This window comes from Magallana gigas, chromosome 5 (assembly GCF_963853765.1).
Source record: "Magallana gigas chromosome 5, xbMagGiga1.1, whole genome shotgun sequence".
In the NCBI taxonomy this organism is placed as follows: domain Eukaryota; kingdom Metazoa; phylum Mollusca; class Bivalvia; order Ostreida; family Ostreidae; genus Magallana; species Magallana gigas.
This window is the reverse complement of record NC_088857.1, coordinates 6685209-6708968: the sequence shown is the minus strand read 5'-3', so window position 1 is coordinate 6708968 and position 23760 is coordinate 6685209. Positions and strand designations below refer to the sequence as shown.

The window sequence follows — 23760 nt, the reverse complement described above, 5'->3', positions numbered from 1 at the left end:
TTTTGAGAATATTAAAAAATTTTCGGCATATATTCGCATGAAAAAGATCGACTCCTCCAATTGTTGCATAACCCTACCCCTTAGGTATCATGATTTGAACAAACATGTATCTACATCACCCGAGGATGTTTCCACACAAGTTTCATCTTTTCTGGCTAAATGGTCCTTGAGAAGATGTTTTAAAAATACCAACAAATTTTTAATAAACCTTTATTATCTCCCCTTGAAAGAAGGGGTGGCCTTTCATTTTAGCAAAATTGAATTTCCTTCATCCAGTGATGCTTTGTGTCAAATTTGGTTGACAAATTGGTCCAGTAGTTCTGGAGAATAAGTAAAAATGTAAATATTTACGGACGGACGACAGACAAACGCCGGACAAAAAGTGATCAGAAAAGCTCACTGCTCAAGTGAGCTAAAGACAGAAAAAAATTGACCATGCCCCTATATTAAAGGCAGGTGAAATTTCAAAGCTCTTAGGCATCCTATAATGAAGAGCTTTAATAGTAATTTTCCCCCAAACACTAGTCTTATTTTATTTGAAAAGCATTACTATTTTAAGTAAGATGCATTGGATTGTTGAAATGATACATCTTGGTGGGATTGTTTTGATCCCACCTTGTTCCAATGAACCCCTTAGACCTAAAGAAAGGACAGACGCATGTTCCTATTTTACAATAATAACAACAAAGTCGTTCAAGTTTCTGAAATTTTAATTGTAAAGGTCCAATGTTATAACACACCAACATCTATTATCGTGGAACAAACAATATAAAATCAAAAAGAAAGCATGAGAGTTGCTTTTCTTCATACAGAGGATTTGCAGTTTTTCCTATTTTTTAAATGACTTTTTCTTATTGAATTTCTGTTGGTAGCAGTAAACACACTTTCAGTACTAGGTACTGACTACTAAGCACTGCTCACGGCACGGGTACCCCTTTATATGTTACATTTACGACTACAAGAACTTTATGCAACAAATAGTAACCTATTTATACAGTTTTAGTTGATTGCCGTCGAATTTTGCATTGCCAAACCTACATTGTGTTTATCCACATAATCATAAGTATTTTGGGATTTTTTCCCTTAAAATACCCATTTATCAAAAAGTTTAATGTTGAATACAAAAAACAACTTACAAACAATTATAATTGTTATGATACAGCTTTTTGAAAATTTAAATGAACGGAAATTATTTGAAAAGAACACTACATAGATACAGCGAATATACAAAATGAACATGAACTGAAATATAAAATGGGTGGTTTTAGTGAAACAATGTTCATAAGAAAATACAAAGTAAATCCACCTCAACAAAGATGTCCATGGGCCACATCGCTCACCCAAGCAACAATAGCCACAATGTAATCAAATTTATGGAGACATATACAAAATACTTGGACAATGTAAAAGAATTTATTAAAAAAGATTTTCAATTTTTCTCCAGATAATCTTATGCTGAAAATTGAGCCACTTGTGAACAGGATGTTTTTAAAGTCATATCACATAATAAGAATTAGCCATACATCAAACTGTCCAGGGTCTAAGCAACTGAGAATTAATAATATGTCAAGAAAATCGCATACTTCTAAAACCATGTCACATGGTCGCCTCATCCTACCCCCCCCCCCCCTCCTCCGGATCATGATTTGAAGAAACATGAATCTACCCTATCTGTAAATGCTTCCTCACAAGTTACAGATTTTCTCGCTAGTTGTTGTTTTAGAAGAAGATTTTTAAAATAGCTTTTCTATATATTCCCATGTAAACATTTGAACCCCACTGAGTCCTACCCTTCCCCCGGGGATCATGATGTAAATAAACACTATCCTACCAGGGGATGCCTCCACACAAGTTACAGCTTTACTTAGGTTATTGAGAAGAAGATTTTACAAAATGTTTCTCTGTAATTTCCTAATCTATAAACTCGATCACTATGTTGTACTCTACCTCTGGAATAATGATTGAACAAACCTGTATCTACCCTACCTGAGGATGCTTCCGCACAAGTTACAGTTTTTTTACCAATTGGTTTATCAGAAAAAGATTTTTAAAAACATTTCTCTATATATTCCTATGTAAAAGTTCTACCCCTTATTGTGGCCCCACCCTACCCTAGGGGATCATGATTTGAACAACCTCGATTCCACAAAGTTACAACTTTTCTGGCCATTTGGTTTTTCAGAAGATTTTTAAAAAACAATCTCTATATATTCACATGTAAAAAATCGACCCCTATTGTTACTACAACCTACCCTCAGGGTGCATGATTTGAACAAAGCTTTTCTGGCCGATTGGTTTTTGAGAAAAAGATTTTTGAAAGATACCAACAAGTTTTAAACAATTCTTAATTATCTCCCTCAAAAAGTGGGCGTGTCCCTTCATTTTAACCTTCATCTAAGGATGCGTTGTGCCTAGTTTGCTTCAAATTGGACTACTGGTTCTTGAGAAGAAGTAAAAAATGTAAAAAGCTTACAGACAGGCGGACAGACAAAACGACGGAGATACAGACGGACGCCGGACAAAGAAAAAAAAGATCACAATAGTTCATTTGAGCTTTCAGCTCAGGTGAGCTAAAATATCAAGTTGTGAAATAAAACTTAAATTATCCACAAATTATAAAACTTTTTAAGAGCTCTGACAATTGTTCAAGCACTTCTTTTCGTCTATTGTCTTTATGCTGCCTGCTGGTGAGGTTGGGGTTTTCCGAATCCTCCAGGACTTCCCCCACGTGCACCACCAGCACTTCCACCCTTGTTGTTGAACCCTCCTCCTCTTGGACTGCCACGTCCTGCTGCAACACACAATTTTAATTACTTAAACACACACACACACAAAAGCATGTCAACGTCAAAAGGAAGTACATGTATTTTCATATTGCTTTTGCAGCCCTGTGGCTTACCTCCCCTTGAGCCTCCTCTTGGCTGGCCTCCACCCCCTCGTTTCTGGTAGCCATTGCTGTAGGAGCTGCAGTTGTCTCCCCTGCAGTTATCACATCCGTGGCAGCCCTGATATCCCCCTACAAATCACCAATCGTTATAACCTCTCAGTATTTCATCATGAGATAGTGGTTTTGCAGATTACAAGAACTTTTTGAAAGAAAAGTCTTAGAACCCAAAACTCATTTTATTGAACTAAAATAAACCTAAAGACTATTATATGGACTACCATTCCCTCCTCTAGAATATGAAAAGTCAAGTTTGTAGACTAGTAAACTTAAGTAAAACTTTTAAGTTCAATTTAAACCAATAGATTCAAATTCTAAAATTAGACCATAATGTGTTTTCGGTTTATGATCACAGCACCGGAAACAAAATTGCTTAGTGAGTAAACATAATGAATTCTATAACAATATCCAGAATCACTACAAACCTCTGTTTCCTCCGTAACTGCCTCGGCCTCTGCCTCCGAATCCGTTAGACACTCCTCCTCTATCACCGCCGTGATTACCCCGCCCACCTGAATAGCCTCCACCTCGCGATCTGTATCCTGAGCTGTGCCCATTTCCTAAAAGAAATTGAAAACTTCGTAGTTTATATATGGTTTATGGATAAGGGGTTTCAACTGTACACAACTTGCACATGATAAACACACAGTATATGTTTTAGAAAACCCCACGTCAATAGATGTGCGTTTTCAAGCTGTTACTATTATATCTTTGTAAAAGTATATCTCATTATTTGACCCCAACTTTAAAAAAAACCGAAATTTCATGCTAATGAAATGCTATTGAACCATCTTTGATATAAATAAAAGCTCATCAGACACATCGACATTTTGACGCAAATAGTGGATTTCCCTATTTCAAATACAAATATGACTCTACATAAACACTAATTACATGTATATGCAAACATATCAGTATCTACTGGCAATTTCCCCTCATATTTCCTAATGTTAGTTCTGTTTCCTGTTCAATCAAATAAATAGATATCCGGTTCTATCAGATTTTTTTTTTCTGAACAGTTCTCTGAAATTATTTAATCCAGTCATTATGTTTGATAAAAGCTGTATTGTACAAATGAACTTAAAATTCAATATAAGTGCATGTACAAACACATTTTTTAGTCTTCATCTTAGTATGATGTTTTCTATCAAGTAAACCTCTATGTTAAGTTTAGAAACTCCATTGTGGTCCCTGACATCATGCCTAAACCCTTTAGGGTCAGCTTGGAAAAGCCTATGTTTGTGGTCAATCTTAAATATTTTAAACTTCTTATCATTATTTGGCTTTCATCCACGATTATTTCACAAATTGTAACGTCATCAGAATACTTTTTGAAGGAGTATTCCTATTTATTGTCATTTTAACAAGAGCTTGGACTTTTGGTGGTATGTTACTTCCTTGGCTGCTCATCGAAACAAGCCGTCAAATAATGGTCTCCTTTTTCTAATTCTATAAGATAAGATTTTTTAAAAAGCAAAGAAGAAAACGATTAGCCAGCATAGAAAAACGCAGATGGACATAAAACAATAATAGTTTTTGTTGGCAAGATCTCCTCTATTATCATTAATTGACGCTGTTTAAACTTAAAATATACATCTCGGATGAAACCAGACAAGTGTTACTGTGGTAAAGGAATTAATATCTATTAGCCACTAACTAGACATTTTACCATGTGGAGATCCCCCTTTATCAAATTAGAGTATGTCTTAATTGTCCAAGATCTCGTTAAAATGACTCAATTTCAACAATGAACTTGAATACCTTTATGGACAATTTCTGATCCAATGAGGTCATGTTTCAACAAAATTAAATCATAATTGGAGAATGCTAATATGAATGCTACACTGCTAATAAAGTGGTTTTCGGGGTTTTTAAAAAAGCCTTTTATTATATTTTATTATGTTTCTGACAATGTAAATGGCTCTACCATTCATTTAATATACTTAAATGCCTTTCTCCAAGGATGCTGCATTTAGGAGCATAAGTCAGATATATAAAAAAAAATTACACTAACTAACACAGAGATGATAAAAAAAATGAACAGATTTGGTCATTAAAACATGCATGTAGAGGAACCTAGCCTAGAAGTTGAGAAAGAAAAGCAAGTAATGGCCGGAGGTTGTGGAATGTAAAATGACTCAAAAGAGTAATACAGAGATGGTTAGAGTCCAGGAACATTATACATCCACTCACCACGGTGTCCCTGGTAACCATCGTGTGGTCCATGTGAGTAACCGTCCGCGTTCTGTCCACGGTGAGACACAGGTTGGGATGAATGCATTTTGGACATGTTGGCATTTGGATTCATCTCAAACTTCTCTGCTTAAATATCTATCCTTTTTATCGTACAGGAAACAAAACCTAAATATAGATTCAAGAGGGATCTGCTTAATTCCAATTTCCTTTCCAATAAATATAAATATCTTAATTAACGCTATTGAATCACGATTATCAAATCAAATAATGAACTACAATATAAAAATCCCCTTAACCTATTTTTATTTGGCCAATTCCCACACAAAATTACAAATAAGCAATAGAGTAGAATTGTTGAGACTTCCAACAAATCATCGCATGTTTGGTTCCTTACCTGATAATTTAAGAACTGCCATTGTCTGTTGATTGAAATAGTGAATCACTTTGTAATGACTGAGAAAATGTCTGTGATAAGTCCACTGACAGGAAGACCTTGATAGGTGTGTGTCTGTGAAGAGATCTGGGTGGGATCGGATTGGGGGCGGGTGGAGGTGGGTGACCCACAACACATTACGGATCAGACAGATGAGCAAATGAAATGAAACACTGCTTCTGGTAGATGTTTCTTCTAAAGCCAAGATTATCCTTGAAGAATACCGATCAGACCCAACTTAACACCAGAGTAAACCCCAACTAAACTCCGGGTTTACTTTTTGGTTTACTTGGGGTTTACTCTGGGTTTACTTTTTGAAAATTTGGGTCCACTCGGGGTTTACTTTGGGTTTACTTTGAAATTGCTTTTGAGGTCAACTGTATGCACTGTAGTGTGAAGCAGACTAGTATTTTATATATTCCGAATACACAGTTAGCGTCTGCTTTCAGGGGTATACTTCTGACTGGGTTTACTTTCTGTATCCACTCTTGGTTTACTCTGGGTCCACTCTAGTAAACCCGAAGTAAATCCAGAGTAAACCCAGAAAGTAAACCCATGGTTTAGTTGGGGTTTTCTTTCTGTTAGGTTGGGTATGATCGGTACTGTATATCACTATGTTTTCTGACAAGTAGCCTTTTCTTTAAAGTTTCTGTATAGTGCTAATATAATGCCAACGCATGTGGCTCTTGTCAATGAAAGACAAACAACTGATAACCTTTGTTTTCTTATTTCATTAACAGTGATTCAAAATTGAGGACATATGAGATGTTTTGCAATTTCAAATATATAAATTTTTATGAAAATTTATATTTTAATTTATTTGTATCTAAACCTGATAGAGTACGATAATAGTAAGCCTTTTTACCCATATAAAATCAGATAATAAATAAAAAAACCCAAACAAATTATAACTTCCATGCCAACTTAACTATCTTGCAAGTAGACATGATTTATCTTGCATGTTGGCCTAATTTTCTTGAATTTTGACTTGTTTATCTTGCATGTAGAGGGCAGAAATATGCCACCATACAATACAGAGGCTGTCATCCAAAAGTCACAAAAATATTCATGTATTTAGCAATGCCGCAGGTTCAAAGAATAATACATAAGTTAATGTTAGATAACATTTAGCTAATTACAACTCTTTTGGTGTGCATTATTTGTTGAGATAATCAACTCAATAAGAATCCTTTGCACATTTAAAGATTAAAAAAAACATGGTTATGTAGACTACCATTGCTTTAAACGAAGATCTTTCTTTTCTTCCTGGCCACATTGTTACAGAGTTACAACAATTGATAATACTGCACAGAACGATAATGTACCTAAATAATCACCAGAGTTAAGTTATTCTGATAAAACATGAGTTTGTTTATTAATTTATATTACTATTTGAATATCTTTATCGGTTTGTTTTAATTATACTACAATGTGTTGTACGGTATCATTATGTATTCTGTGTCATGTGATCCAGTGATCCTGTTTCATTACCAATGGCGACTCATGAGTTCTTGGCACTATTTGACCACTGAAGCCAGTGAGAGAGTGAACTTTGTATGATACCTATAGGCCAAACTTCACTATGTACAGTATTCACCAGCTCTGACCATGTATACTCCATTACTAAATTGTACCAGGACTCAGTGAATATAGCAAAGGTCTTGCTTTAATATATTTTCACTGGGATAAACTTGTGTTATCAATATCATCTCGAATTTATATGTTACGTAGAGATGAGATCAACTTCATCTCCAGTGTCTGCAAGATTGACTTGAGTTCCAGTGTCTCCCAGATCAACTTGAGTTATTGTGTTACCGGTATCAACTCAAGTTAAGCGAAACTCGGATCAAGTCAAATCCTGTATAGGACATTTATCATGTTACATTGAAATCTCTCCATTTTAACATAATTCAAAATAATAACAGATTTACAACTCAGCTGTTTGTTGTTATTTTGCATGCATGCAAATGTTCTCAATGCAATAAAACTGTTTAGGTAAAAAAGAGTTACCAGTATAGCAAATATTGGAATATACATTTTGTATTGGAAGTTTTGTTGATTGGATCCATTTCAAAATTTGTAACATTTCTTGTTATAGCTCTACAACTCGGATATAAAAGAAATACCTTAAGAAAGATTCGGGAAACTTCTTAAGTCTAAGTATTGTTCTCAAAAGTATCCCAACTAAAGAATTTTCCTAAGAATTAGCTTAATCTTAAGACAACTTCTGACATATAATTTAACATATAAACTTATATCAAACTCTTAACCCCTTGTGGGGCCCATGAATTGTCGAGGGGCTTCAGTCTAAACAATTATGAAACAACTATATACTCGTATCAAGATGCTTGTAAATAAGTAGTACCAAATATCATAACATCTACATGTAAGTTTTTAAAAAATAATTTTAAATAAAATTATGCCCCTAATGTTGTCCCACCCTACCCCCGAAGATCAAGATTTTTAAAACTTGATCCACACTATGAGGGTGCTTTACCTAAAGTTACAGCTTTATTGGCTTTGGAGAAGATGATTCTTTCTCCATATCTTCCTGTGTAAAAATTTGACGCCCCGGTGTGGCCTCGCCTTGACCCCAAGGGATCATGATTTGAACAAACTTGAATCCACCCTTCCTCTGGAAGTTTCCACGCAAATACATGATTTGAGCTCAAAATTTTAATTTTATAATTCCTTTTTTTAAATGCTTAGAATGGTTAATATGGATATTTTAATTCTTCGTCAAAATTTGAAAGTGAAATATTGAGTTACAAGCAAGATACACTTTGAAATTCTGTTGTGTAACCAAAGCTCGAGTCTTGATTGTTTACATAAATATGTGTTTGATTGGTATAAGTTTCAATCAAATGTTGCTTTCTTCTGTTGATAATATTATTATGATTACATTAAATCAGATTATCTTGTTTGCCACGAGTCATTTTGTCAAACAAATGGTAATTCCATACTTTGCATGATTTGCAAACAAATATAAGACTAAGCTTTGTTCACATAACAATGAATTCTTACTTCTGTATCTCTGTTATAACTTGACCAACAATCAAATGGTCAATCAAATTCAAAATGCAGACGTTAACCATTTTTTCATGTATAAAAATAAGATATTGATCTTAAATTGTGTCAAAGTCCTTTTTTAAAAGATTTTACTCTATAATAAACTTATATTCCTATTAAAAATTCACCTCCCCCAATTGTGGCCCAACCCTACCCCCTGGGATCATGATTTGAACGAACTTGAACAAGGGCACCGCTAAGCGGAGCATGTGTAGGGATGCAATATATAGTCATGTTAATGAGAAGACCACTGAATGTCTATGCTCTTATTCAGAAATTTTGATTGATTACTCGTATACAAAATTGATTATGACATTTAGTGAAATAATAATTTGCAATAGTATTAATGGTTTGGAAAGGCACATGCATTTTTTATGTTATTTTACAGAAGTGTGCAATCTATGATAAATAATTTTTAGTTTTGAACGAATTTTGTCATAATGTATCCCCCCCCCCTCCTTTACAATGGTATAATTTTATCTAAGTTTTTGCATAAAAATTTGACCAATTAATATGACAAATGCATTTGTTTTAATCTTTTACAATGAGGCATATTTGTGCAAAGGTTGAGGAAATTCTATTTGAAGGTTTTTTATTAATTTACTAGAAAATTGAAATGGAGTGCACACACAAACACACATACGAACACACACGCACGGTAGCGATGCTATATCCCCTTCGCAACAAGTTGCGCGAGGGGATAATTAACACTACCCGAGGATGGTGCCACACAAGATACAGCTTTTTTGACAAATGGCTTTTCACGATCTTTCAAATTTTCTCAATGCATTCCTATGCAAAAATTTGATCCCCCATTCATGTGGCCCCACCCTACCCCTGGGGATCATGATTTGAACAAACTTGAATCTACAGTACCACAGGAAGCTTCCACACGTTACAGCTTTTCTGGTCAAATGGTTTTTGAGATTTTTGAAAAATACAAACATATTTCAATATTTCTTTCAAACCACTTTTTATTTTATTTGAAAAACATTACTATTATAAACAAGAAAGCAATGCATTGTTGAAATGATACATCTTGCTGGGTTCGTTTTTCTTTCACAGTTTCAATGAACCCTGTAGACCCAAAGAAAGGACAAACTTATGTTCCTTGATGAATTTTTCAATAAGAACAACAAAATCTTTCAAGTTTCTGAAATTTTAATTGCAAAGGTCCGATGTTATAACACACCAACATCTATTTTCGTGGACCAAACAATATAAAATCAAAAAGAAAGCATGAGAGTTGCTTTTCTTCATACAGAGGATTTGCCGTTTTTCCTATTTTTTTATATGACTTTTTTCAATATTTTTTTTCTTACTGAGTTTTTCTTGGTAGTAGTAAACACACTTTCAGTACTAGGTACTGACTAATAAGCACTGTTCATGGCACGGGTCCCCTTGGTATTGTTTACTACTACCAGTACTTTATGCTGCACATAGTAACCTATTTATCAAGTTTTAGTTGATTGCTGTCGAATTTTGCCTTGCCACACCTACACAGTGCTTATACACATAATCATAAGTATTTTTGGAATTTTTTTTCCCTTAAAATACCCATTAATCAAAAAGTTTAATGCTGAAGACACAAAACTCTGCTATGATATAACTTGTGGAAAATTTAAACGAACGGAAATTAGTTGAAAAGAAAACTCAACATAAATACAGCTAATATACAAAATGAACATGAACTGAAAAATAAAACAGGTGGTTGTCGTGAAACACAGTGTATAACATATGAACATGTTCATAAGAAAATGCCAAAAAAACTCAAAAAAAAAAAGAAGCTGTAAAATAAAACTTAAATTATCCACAAATTATAAAACTTTTTAAGAGCTCTGACAATTGTTCAAGCACTTCTTTTGGTCTATTGTCTTTATGCTGCCTGCTGGTGAGGTTGGGGTTTTCCGAATCCTCCAGAATTTCCCCCACGGACACCACCAGCACTCTTGTTGTTGAACCCTCCTCCTCTTGGACCACCACGTCCTGCTACAACACAAAATTCACCGTAATTTAATACATCACTTTAACATAAAAGCAAGTCAATGTCAGAAGGAAGTATTTTTATTTTGCTTGAAGCCCTATGGCTTTGAGGCTTACCTCCCCTTGAGCCTCCTCTGGGCTGGCCTCCACCCCCTCGTTTCTGGTAGCCATTGTTGTAGGAGTTGTAGTTGTCTCCCCTGTAGTTATCACGATTGTTGTAGCCCTGATATCCTCCTACAAAACATCAATCATTTTAAGCAATCAGTATTTCATAATCATTAGGTGATTTTGTGGATTACGAGAATTTTTCGGAAAAATGTTTCATCATTTAAATGTAACTCTATGAAGATTCCAACAAATTCTTAGAACCCCAAATTTTTGTTATTGAACTACAATAGCTTTAGACTAAAATGTGTTATTTAAACTACCACTCCCTCCTCTTGAATATATAAAATCAAATTTTTAACTAGAACAGCTTAAAATAAATCTGAACACAAAATGTTTACCATGTATCTATGTTTAAAAAATTGTACATGTTTGCAAAAATTCAATCATTTTATAATTAGTTGAAACTAAATTAAAAGATTCAAATTCTGAAATTTGACCAAAGAGCGTTCTCAGTTTTTGAGGGCATGAGGGAAAATTGTCTATCATGTAAACATAATTAATCTTACAAGAATATCTGGAATCACTACAAACCTCTGTTTCCTCCGTAACTGCCTCGGCCTCTACCTCCGAATCCGTTAGACATTCCTCCTCTATCACCGCCGCGATTACCTCGCCCACCTCTATAGCCTCCACCTCGTGATCTGTAGCCTGAGCTGTACCCATTTCCTAAAAGAATTCAAAAACTTTATAAATAGTTAATAATGGGTAATGGTATTCAACTGCTTGTTTCATGAAATGTGGAACAAGATTACCCATACATATATATTAGAGAGTGGAACTTTTCTTTTGAGAGATACTGATTAACTTGGGATTACGTTAATCTAGAAATGACCAATATCTGTTGTGACCAACATACTGTCCGATTCACAGGTTGGAATAATAACAGTGGTTTAGGGTTTGTATTTTTTTATTAAAGGGATTTTGTAATACACAACTTGCACATGAATTATACCCAGTTCATGTTTCTGAAGATCTTGTGTCAATATCTGTGTGTCTACTACTGTCATACCTTTGCAAATATAGAGTTCATATCCCATTATTTGATCCCCTCCCTCTTTGAAAAAAAATGCTTAAGAGATGCTATTGGGCCATCTTTGATAACAAATTAGAGCTTGTGACACATATTGACCCAAGTCAACTTCACTATTTCAAATACAAATATGACTCAATATAAACACTAGTTACATGCAAACATATCAGTATCTACAGACAATATCCCTCATATTTCCTTATTTTGGTTTGGTTTCCTGATCAATCCATAAAATAGATATCTTGTTCTACCAGATACATGTATTTTTTTAACAGCCTTCTGATTCAGAAATCATTTGATCCAGTCATTACATCAAACAACAACTGCAAGGTACAAATGAACTTTAAATTCCCAAAAGAAGCTTGCTAACATATAAATGTTTTTTTTTATAGCTATCAATCCTTTATTCTTAATCATCATTATAGGACATTTTCTATCAAGTAAACCTCTCTGTTAAGTTTAGAAACTCCATTGCGGTCCCCAACACCCCCCCAAACCCTTTAAGGTCAGTAAGGAAAAACTTGGTTCATAGTCTTTCTTAATACTTAAAACTTCAAAACATTAAATATGCATCTAGATACTCGGCAAACTTACTGAAAGCAACTAAAGTTTACCGTATTTTCCCCACGACTCGTCGATGCGGACGACTCGTCTAATTGCTCATTTTTAGCCAAAATTTTAACAAAATCCTACGATACGTCGATTCAGACCATACGTCGATCTTATCACTTCAAAATGGCGTGTAAAACTGCAGTAACATTATCAGTATATGATGCCACGATGTCCCCGATATTGCTACCAGTAACATTCAAACAATTACACTTTATACTTATGCATCATATTTTCAAATACCGGCAACATCTACAAAGTCGCTTGCATTTTAAACAATTCCCAATATCGCCTGTTATGCAAAACTAAACTTACTTCGTCAGAAATATTTTATTCCCATGCATTAAAATAATCACCCACTCTGACCATCGCCAGTGTATTCGCCATTACGTAACCAGCCACCTGTTGACTCCGCGCTTGGTCAATGTTTGTTTTAACAATTTCCGGTGTCATAGGCATGCACCTGTCTCGTGTCGGACTTCAAAGGGGGATCTCAAGTGCAGAAAGCTTAGCAATTACTATGATTTGATGAAACTTGTTTACTTTGTATCCAGTAATGCAGTTACACGCTATTGTTTTACATAGACACTGTTAGAAATAGATCGATCATTTGTTCGACTTGATAATGACGATATACGACATACATAAGTTTCCTAAAATTTTTATCTAACAATAATCAAAGAATTGGACAACAATTAATCAATGAACTATAATTACTCTTATAACGGTACTCTTTATATGTACACAGGGAGTGAAATTGCCGTAAAAATCTCAGCCTTAGGGCAAGATTATTAACACAACCGGTGTCAGCCTATTGTATAAACAGTAGTATTGATAATTGCCGATTACGTATTTTAAGATTGAATTTGACCTTAAAATATTTCTGATTTATACTTTCCACTAACAACTCTTTACTAATAAAATAATTTAATTTAAAAAACACCCCCCGGGACCTACTGCAATATTTTCTTCCATTCAAATTTGGTTTCAATTTTACTGCGCAATGTTTCTTCCTACTAGTGATACATAGACGATGTGTTTATACATTGACAATGTGTTTATAAAAATAGAACGGTAAAACTTTTAATTGATTAATGACAATGTACAGTGGTAACAACGTTATTGTTGACAAGCCAATCGTGTTAAATCGTTCGTGTAACGTGGGTGATCGTTCGTGTAACGTGCGGGATCGTGCGTGTATCAGGAAAATTGGTTTGCGTTTTTTACCGTGCGTGTTCGTGCGTGATCGTGCGGTTTTTCCGTTTTGTAACTTTTTTTACGGAATGCCAGGATTAATTTTTAAAACAAAGACAAGTAGTTTTTGTAAAACAATGTGAATTTAAAACTTTTTATTATATAAGAACATTGACAGTTGTTAACATTCATTCTCTCTTTTGTCCTTAAATACATTTTTTTAATTCTATAGCTCATTCAATCCTTTGTTTGGTCGACTTAGTTTTGCTTAATTTTACAAACAGCCTATATCAAGCATCAATTGTGTCTTGACAAATAATTTCAATCATATTAGCCAAAGCGACACGTTGAATGAAAGTGGCTAAGCTTACCCATTCCCCGTTTTAAACTAAACGATTATTCCCAACGTTTTTCTTTCAAATGAGAATATGATACGCATTATTTTCTACTAGATTGTTTACACATTTGTTTGAAATAAAATTTATTTAGACGCTTTAGAAATTATTTACTGTACATGAAAATATTGGATGTGAAAAATCGAAATTCTATGGAACAAGGTAACAAATTTACCTGTATCACGCATAATTAAATCGTACGTAAGAGAATTAAATTACATAAACAGTCAACTCGTATGTAAATAATTTCGTGTAGTTTATGCATTATCTTCAGTTAAATTACACGTAATTTTCTTTAACTTATGATTGAAGTTAATATTTGTTATGGAGACAAAATATTTATTTGTGTGTGAATCCTTTATACTTGTGTATGGATGTGTAAAAGTGTTCACTCGTAAAATACAAAACAGTGCATGACTAAATTACAGGCCGCTTTTCAATAACACACAAATATAAAGCAATACAAATTAAAGTAATACGTTTCCTTAATTCTAATCTTAAAAATTAATTTTGATTTTGCGTGTTTAATGGTGTAGAATCGTTCGGTTGCGTGTTTTATCGTTTTTGTTCGTGTATCGTGAAGATTCAGTAAGTTAGTGATCGTCCGTGTATCGTGCGTGATCGTTTGTGTATCGTGCGTGATCGTTCGTGTATCAGAATCGTGCGTGTCGTTTGTCAACAATAACGTTGCTACCACTGTACCATTTTTAATAACTGTTATTATTATGTATTTTGGTGTTAACAGATGAGTGAAAATGATAATTATTAAAGATGAACAGTGAATTCAACAACGTAATTTTCAATCACACAGCCAACTCAAGATGATTAAAACCAAGATTTTTAATGCTATTTTTAACAATTTTCTGACCTCGAGCCTACGACAAGTCGAACAAGACAATAAGTCGGGTGCTCTGCTTCAGAGAAAAAAAATACCGACTAATCGTCCGAAAAATACGGTACATTTAGTGACATAAATTCTCCATATAATTACTCAGATGTTCCGAAAACATATGTTAAGTCTAAAGAGAGCAAAAAATTCGTAAAACTCCTTTGGTTTATTGTATGCATTCAGATCTCCTAAGTAATTACAACGAGAGTTTGCATCAACTTCCATTGCTTTTGTAAGAAATTTAGTCGTATTTTCACAGGTTGTTTTGTTTATTTGGACTGACAGGCAATCTCAAGTCATCAGTCCTTGTTTATTTTTATCGGTCTTGCTGACAGAACCGAAAGATTTCAAGAACTCTGCTGCTCTGTTGTGTGAAATTGATGCTGTTTCAAATACATCCCTAGATATAGTCAAATAAGTGTCATTCAGTGATTTTTCTACACCAAATTTGGGTCCGAATATCGGCCCTTTCCCCTAGCAAAAATTTCCGATTTTTCCCAATTTGATCTGGGTTTTTTTTCCCCAATGAAAAATGAGTAAAATATTTATGTTGTTGTTCTTATTGACTTGAATTTTTCTCGTACAACTTATCTACAATTAAACGCAATGAATCTCTGTCATTCAGACTCTTCTGTCAATAATGAAAATACAGGTGCTATATGATGCGTATAAAAGACCAAGACAACACACCTGGTTCAGGGTGTTATTCATTTAATCGGTCTGAAATCATGTAGCATAATGCAAAATATTATATTAAACGACTTTGCAAAATGGATACAACTGGTCTGACGAAAATCTCGAAAGTCCAAATACAAGCACAGGTATAACTATTCAAAGCGTCTGTCAAGATATTGTCTTGAGAGACTGTTCTCCTCTGATATATCATCTTTACCTGTGCTTGTATTTGGACTTACAAAATTTTTTTCATACATTTGTAATGAGGGGATTTTCGCTTTTGTCAAATATTATCACCAAAAAAAAAGAAAGAAATAGGCTCACTGAACAAAACAAATTTGTTATTTTTATAGCAGATTTATTAAAAGGTTATAAATCTCTTTTATATATTGTATTTTACAATCAATAAGATTTAAAAACAATATTATCAATTTTTCCCAAAATTGTGAAAATGTCGCTGATTTTTCCCAAATGTAAAGGTCCAGGCCCCATTTGAAAAATGTAGAAAAATCACTGTCATTGCATTTAATGTATTCATATCTATTAGCCAATAACTGGACAGTTAACCATGAGTAGACCCAACCTTCATCAAATCCGAGTTTGTCTCAGATTAACCAAAGTCTAAGTGTTTGTTAAAACTGCTCTGGTTCAGCAATGAACTTAAATACCCTTTATGTCCAATTTTGATCTTATGAGGTCATGTTTTCACAAAATTACATCATATTTTTGAGAATGTTAATTAAGTTGCAACATACTGGCAAGTGGTTTTGGGGAATTTTTTTAAAAACACTCAACTCTATTTTTATTATATTTCTGACATCAGAAATAAGTATACCATCCAATGAATAAAGTTAGATACCCTTTCTCCAAGGATGCTGCATTCATAATAATCATATATTATCAATTATACATAATTATAATAATAACAGACAGACAGATGAACAGTAGATCGTTGGACAGATTTTGTCATTAAAACATACATGTAAAGAAGCCTAACTTAGCAGTTGAGAAAGAAAAGCAAGAAATGGCCAGAGGTTGTGGAATGTAAAATGACTCAAAATGACAGAGAAGTACAGAGATGGTTAGAGTCCAGTAACGTCATATATCCACTCACCGTAGTCTCCCTGATGGTCATCGTGTGGTCCCTGTGAGAAACCGTCCGCGTTCTGTCCGTCGTCAGACACAGAGTAGGATGAATGCATTTTGGACTGAAACATCTCGGCATTTGGATTCATCTGAAATTTCTCTGCTTGAACATCTCGAGCCCTTTCCTCCTACAAGAAAACAAAACCTAAATTGAGCTTCATGATTGATCTGGTAATTTCGATTTTTTTTCCAAATAAATATATATCTTAATTAATGCTATTGAATGACAATTGTCAAATCGAAATTAAATACAATATCAAAATCCCCCTGACCTACATTTTTACTCTGCTTATTTGCACATTAAAATACAAATAAGCATAAGTGTAGAATTGTGGGGATTTCCAACGAATTATCACCTGCTTGGTCATCCACACGTTCCTTACCTGGCCTGGGGGCATGGGAATCTGTGGAGGCATTTCAAACTGAGATATCGTGCTGTCACTCACATTTTGATTTAACACATTCTGAGACATTTGAGAACTGCCATTGTCTGTGGATTGAAATAGTGAATCACTTTGTAATGACTGAGAAAATGTTTGTGAATAGTCCACTGCTTGCTGGGACAGTTTCTGTTGGCTGGCGACAGGAAAACCTTGATTGGTGTAAGTCTGTGAAGAGATCTGGGTGGGATCGGATTGGGGGGTGGAGGTGGGGTGTCCCATGGGGTGAGAGGTCACTGCGACAACTGCAGGGTCCATGTGGGGGGCTGCAAAAAAGAGAGAAACATTAATGTACAAGGCATTCAAACAGATATGTATATGCAACACATTACAGATCAGAGATGAGCACATAAAATGAAACTCTGCTTCTGATAGCTGTATCTTATGAAGTCATGATTGCCCTTATATATCACTGTTTTCTGACAACCGGCCCTCTTATTGAATTTTTTCTACTGAACTAACATAATGCCAATGCATGGGTCTCTTGTCAATGAAAAACAGACAACTGAAAACATGACTTTGTTTTCTTTTATATTTTAATACCAGTGATTCAAAATGAAGGACATATCAGATTTTTTTCAATTCCAAATAAATTTCTACAAAAAATTGAAATTCTTATTTATTTGTATCTAAACCTGTTTATACCTAAAACCTCAGGGTACATTACATTACAAGGCTGTTTTTGAAGCATAAAATATTTGTATTTTCCTTATTATAGCATGCAAAATTCAATTGAATGCTCCTAAATAGCCATAGTATATATATTTTACATTGAAACTTTATATACAAATAGAAATATATCAAATATAATTAGATATATCTGTAGCGTTATGTAGTGGAACTCTTCACATTGCAGAGATAAAAAGGAATTTGTAGAAAAATGGAAAATGAATCATGTCTGATCTTCAAAAGTGTTCGTGATGTATATAAAGATGCATAAAAACCATTATGATTTTTTTTATCTGAGTCATCCATGAATAAGACTTCGGGAATCTTTAAATATGTGCTAGTTGTATTGTATTGATGAATATCATTTTTTGAAATGCACATTAAAACTTCCTTAGGCCTAAAAAAAAAAATGGTTTGTTTCCGGTTTCCCGACCGACCCTAGCTTTTACCCCCCGACTCAAAACTTTTTTAAAAGGATTTTTGATGGAAAATCGTTTATTTCCGTTTTTATCCGATTTGGAAAAAAATTACTCAAAATTTTGGTCACAAAAACGCTTGAAGCAGTTAGATCTTTTCAAATCAGTGTAACTCAAACGTTTTGTTTCAAAATGGCGGTATGTTTCCATGTGTTGTAGATTTTACTAATGCTCTCATCGCTGGCAGAGGAAGTATCTGATATATATTATCATTTTTGTGTTTTCTTAAGACCAGCTTAAAAGTCAGGAATGATATTAAAAGTATTTCTCATTGTATACCATTCAGCAGTGTCAGTATCTAACTGGCATGTATGGATACTGCAATATTAAAGGAAGAAAAAAAAATTTGAAAAAAAAAAATTCCGACCGACCCTACTTTTTTTCAGCATGAAACCGGAAACAAACCATTTTTTTTCTTACGCCTTACAAATTTTTGTATTGTTTTTACAGTTATAAAATATATATGATGCGAGTGAATATGAACAAACATGCAGGAAGAGGTTATCAAAGGGAAGAGAGTCCCTGACAACATACATTCCATGTCGATAGTAGATTCTTGAAGGAAGATGCAGCTTCCTTGAACCTCCGACACGATTTCTTGAAATGGGCGTTGGCGGGTATAGGGTACATTACTTTGTTGCTGTTGCTGAAGAGGGGGGTTTGCCTGTGGTGGTGCCGCTGACTTTTGGGAAAAAAAAGAATCTGCTTCTCTCATGCTCTCCATCTGTGCCTCATTGTTGCTGGGTGTTGCTGTGCTGCTTTGTTCAGTGGATTGTTCTGTTTGTTCCGGTGGTAAAGATGCCTGCACCTTCAACAATAATCAAATAAATGAACTCCAGATGAACTACCTTTCGAAAAATAACAGTCATTTCAATCAAAAACATATTAAAGTAAAGAGTATAGTGCAAAAGTCATTACCTCTGCAGAGTCTGCCTCCGGGATTTCTGTAGTGCTGACGACAACAAACTCGCTCTCATGTCCTTCCTCCTCTTGCATAGCGTGTTCGAAGTATCCGCAGTCGTCGATCAGGTCAATCAGTACCTTCAGATCCTTGTAGGTGGTTCCTACCACTGGCTTGTCCTTCCCGTCCAGGAGACTGGCAAAGTGTTCCGACGCCTTGGTCAGCTCCTCAGCATAGTTGGACTCACCCTCTCTACTCGGACTCAACAGCTTGTACAGATCATCCAACTGCTTCAGATTCTCCTCTGTCAACACTACTGCACCATGCTTTCCTGTCTGAAAATCACTCCTGACTTTTTCAGACCCCATGGCATCAAGAAGATTCTGATATCTCAAAATATCTCCAATCCGCTTCACCTCCATTCCCTGTCGATCAGCTTTCTCTTTCTTGGCTTGCTTCTTGACATAGCGATCAGCCTACAGTTATAAAGATAAATTTGTTAGGAAAATAATATTACATGAATGCAACTAACTATTACTGCATTAATGCTCATTTCCTCACCTCCTGAGCAAGACTGGTAAAGTGCTTTTGCAGTTCCCTTGCAAATTCCAGGTTCTGAATCACTTCACCATACTTCTCTATTGCAAGCTACAAAAATATATTTTTTTAAATGAAATTTTCAATTTCACCAATGAAATCAAATTTGACATCTCTTTAGTAAACATTAACCTTTATCAGATAAAATGTACTTGATAACACCATAAGAAGAGAGTACTCTGGCATGTGTAGTTCATCAATAAAAATTCCTTATCAAATCTCTCTGTGTTTGTTTGCTTTTAATACCTTTTTTCTTGTACATCTATGTAGTTTGTACCAGGTATCATCAATTCAAAATAATAATCAATTCTTACTTAATATTGTTCAGTTAAGAACCCAACTATAAACATCCCTGAATTAACCTTTTTGATCATCAAGCAACTGCAGTGACTAACTAAACATAATTATGACTGTCAATACAAGAGTAAATAGCATTTTGTAAACTTACAGGAAGGCTTTGAAGTATTTCAAAAGCATGCAATCATTTATATATATAAGACAATTCTTTTTTAATTCACGTAGTTCAAATTGAAGTTTGGAGAATATCATCCAACCTGCTGGTCTTTCTCCAGAGTAGTTCCAGAATCCTTTTTCTCCTTGTAGCCATCAAGCTTACCCTAAAGAAAAAGAAATCATAGTAGGAAAGAAAGAACAAACATCTTCATAATTACAGTTTGGAAAAAGAGCATATTTACAATGACAAGGCTTATATTGTTACACTCTGCACATCAATGCCTCGGATAAAAGTCAACAAAATGGGTTTCACACTTTATATACCATCAAAAATTGAATCTGCTGCACAATCATGTGTTTCAGCTTCTGCTTTTTACTTTTCCTTTATATTGTATTCATATAGAAAAATATGCACAGATGCCATTTCTAAATGTGTTTTATGTCAATTTGAGACAGTAAAATTAAACTCTATTCATCTATCTTTGACTGTCACCTGATTTCAACTTTATATTATAAAACTGACATTAAAAGATACTTTTATTCCTATTTAACATATAGCTTATTGTGTAATATTTCTCTTGGGCCAACAATAATTAGTGCTATCTTAGCTATCCTCTTGGGACAATACAGAATACACACAGTCAAAATACACAAATTTTTACTACAAAAAATCTTTCCAACTTAAATATTACCAAATACTTTTCATCCTAATTCAGAATTGCTTCCATTAAAAAAATTCCATATATTAAGTTTGATGAAAGCTCATTTAAACAAATAAACCTTAAAAGCCAGTTAAATGTGGTTAATATACAGATATAAAATTAGTAAAATTACTAACTCTAATTCGTTTGTTGTGTGTATAACTACGTTTTAACACTGCTCAAAGAATGATGCGGAAGTGTGCACGACGCCATTTTGAAATCAAAGGAGCATGTTTCTTAAAAATATAAATCGGTGTATAGAAATGTATGTCACTTACAATGCGGATGAAAATAAATATTAAATCAACATTAATATCACTGCCAACTTCCTTTTCAAATGATATAAACCTTATCCGGTATTAACAAACAAAGAGCCATAATGATTATTTAGCTCTGTCGTCATGCAAACCTTTAAATTCGAACATTAATTGATTCAAATAGAATTTTGTACCTTTCTCTTTTCCAAATTACGGACTTTCTTATCCATAACAATCAAGACTTGCTTCATCGGATCCATAGCCTCCGGAGAGGTCTTGGACTCTTGTTTTGTAGGGGCGGCAGGCATCGTTCAACAGCAACAACTCAGCATAAAGACAGATTCACGTGCTTGGGGATCGAATAACTACCCGAAGTTCAATTGTCCGGTAATACATAAATAATTTTTTAATAAATTATATTCTGCATGATCTTTGATAAAGAAATGATAAATTTCGGTATTTGAGAAATAATGAATGCTATAAGTAATATATATGATAAATTATTTGGATGCTGAGATGTCTACATTCGGAACGTCTAAAAAATTTCCATAGCGTTATTGTCCGTGAGGTTACATAGTAAAATTCCGAGACTTATCGAAGAATTGTATTTCTTATTTAAGGAAGAAATTGAAGAGTTCCGAAAATTAAATCCACGAGGTCACCACATGTCTTTATCGGAATCTCTCGTACTTTAACCAATCATGCATTGTACAAACGGATACTTGAGACTCAGGTAGCCAGGACAAGGACGACGTAGAAGGAGAAGCCGGTAGTTATTGCCTGTATTGCACGAGCACCGAACATTTTGTTGGAAAACTCTAAAAATCATGCCGCTTAAAGTTGGAATTAATGGATTCGGACGTATCGGTCGTCTTGTCCTTAGGGCAGCCTTGGACAAAGGAGTTGATGTTGTTGCAGTCAATGATCCTTTCATTGACCTTGACTATATGGTTTACATGTTCAAATATGATTCAACTCACGGAGTTTTCAATGGGGAGATTAAAATTGATGGAGGAAAACTGGTGATCAATGGGAAGGCAATGTCCGTATATTGCGAACGGGATCCAGCCAACATTCCCTGGTCCAAGGATGGTGCTGAATACATTGTCGACTCTACAGGGTGCTTTACTACTCTTGACAAAGCAGGGTCTCATATGAAAGGAGGTGCAAAGAAAGTCATCATCTCTGCCCCCTCAGCTGACGCACCCATGTTTGTTTGTGGTGTCAATGCAGAAAAGTACTCCAAAGACCAGAACATCGTCAGCAACGCATCCTGCACCACAAATTGTCTTGCCCCTCTTGCAAAAGTGATTCATGAGAAATTTGGAATTGTTGAAGGTTTGATGACAACAGTCCATGCGTACACAGCCACCCAGAAGGTTGTGGATGGCCCAAGCAACAAGGATTGGCGTGGTGGTAGAGGTGCAGCCCAAAACATCATCCCCTCCTCAACTGGAGCTGCCAAAGCTGTCGGAAAGGTTATCCCAGATTTGAACGGAAAATTGACCGGAATGGCTTTCCGCGTACCAGTTCCAGATGTTTCCGTTGTTGATTTAACCTGCAGAATCAATAAAGGGGCATCATACAATGATATTAAGGCAGCCATCAAGGCAGCCTCTGAGAATGAATTGAAAGGCATTTTGGGATACACAGAAGATGATGTTGTTTCCCAGGATTTCCGTGGAGACAAGCGAAGCAGCATTTTTGATGCAAAGGCTGGAATTGCCTTGAATGACAATTTTGTGAAGCTTGTGTCTTGGTACGACAATGAGTTTGGATACAGCTTCCGAGTGGTGGATCTTATCGAGCACATGTACGCAGTAGACAACAAATAACTTTAACAGAGATCCTTAATCTGTCATTACTTGTAATGACTTGTTACTTGTTATTGATACTTTATATCCGTATATGTAGTTCTGGGTCAAATCAACAAAAATCTGTAAACTATTGCGGTGAAAAACTGGTGCATAATAGATGTTGCTACATTTGCTTTTGTTAGGGTTAACTCACTTATATTGAGACCTGTACTTTTGTTGTACATTCATTTTTGTTGCAAATAAAAATAAATGCTTGTCCCTTAATCTTTCTTCATTTATTGATGTCTTTGAGAGTATTGAAGAGTTTGGTATTTATATACTTTTGACCTTTCAATTAGATTTGGTATTGGTAATGGGGGTTTTTTTAAATAAAAGAATGCAGTTAAGAAGTAAATGTTTGATTATTTTGTATTAATACATGTATATATAGGTAGAATTTAATGAAATAAGCTTTAAAAAATTAAGAAATTGTTCATACTGAATGTGTTATATTTTGTGGTCAGCAGCAAATAAAAAGTGGTCAAAATTTTAATTTTTAAACTTTTTAAAAGGGTTATGAGAAGCTGTCCTGATCCGCAGTCAGAGTCATACGGCAAATACTCTATAACCAATTTAGCAGAAGAGTGAAGTTCCCAATTTAATTGACATTAATAAATTTAAGCGCCAATTGCCCAAATGGAGAAAATATATATTGATTTATGTAGTATGTGTGAAGTGC

The 23760-nt window shown here is 34.6% G+C and overlaps 3 protein-coding genes across 4 annotated transcripts; 1 reads left to right on the top strand and 2 right to left on the bottom strand.

Annotated features, from left to right (window-relative positions):
- Window positions 1-2448: 2448 nt before the first annotated feature.
- LOC105340515 (uncharacterized) lies at window positions 2449-5294 on the bottom strand. Its single transcript, XM_011446607.4, has 4 exons — window positions 5138-5294; window positions 3370-3504; window positions 2900-3016; window positions 2449-2791 (listed from the first exon to the last, which is right to left on the bottom strand). The coding sequence occupies exons 1-4, from the start codon at window positions 5240-5242 to the stop codon at window positions 2603-2605; spliced, it is 546 nt and encodes a 181-aa protein (XP_011444909.3). The 5' UTR covers window positions 5243-5294; the 3' UTR covers window positions 2449-2602.
- A 4491-nt stretch (window positions 5295-9785) lies between these two features.
- LOC105340513 (caprin-1) lies at window positions 9786-21599 on the bottom strand. 2 transcript variants are annotated; one of them, XM_011446603.4, is made up of 10 exons: window positions 21420-21599; window positions 20369-20431; window positions 19779-19865; window positions 19235-19693; window positions 18851-19124; window positions 17088-17437; window positions 16700-16859; window positions 11325-11459; window positions 10743-10859; window positions 9786-10631 (listed from the first exon to the last, which is right to left on the bottom strand). In XM_011446603.4, the coding sequence occupies exons 1-10, from the start codon at window positions 21531-21533 to the stop codon at window positions 10519-10521; spliced, it is 1872 nt and encodes a 623-aa protein (XP_011444905.1). In that variant the 5' UTR covers window positions 21534-21599; the 3' UTR covers window positions 9786-10518. The 2 variants fall into 2 exon arrangements, with proteins under 2 accessions (XP_011444905.1, XP_011444906.1); XM_011446604.4 differs by having other exon boundaries at window positions 17115-17437; window positions 21420-21598.
- A 333-nt stretch (window positions 21600-21932) lies between these two features.
- LOC105340512 (glyceraldehyde-3-phosphate dehydrogenase) lies at window positions 21933-23306 on the top strand. The gene has a single exon (XM_011446602.4). It carries the CDS (start codon window positions 22053-22055, stop codon window positions 23058-23060), a length of 1008 nt encoding a protein of 335 aa, XP_011444904.1. The 5' UTR covers window positions 21933-22052; the 3' UTR covers window positions 23061-23306.
- The last annotated feature ends 454 nt before the right edge of the window (window positions 23307-23760 follow it).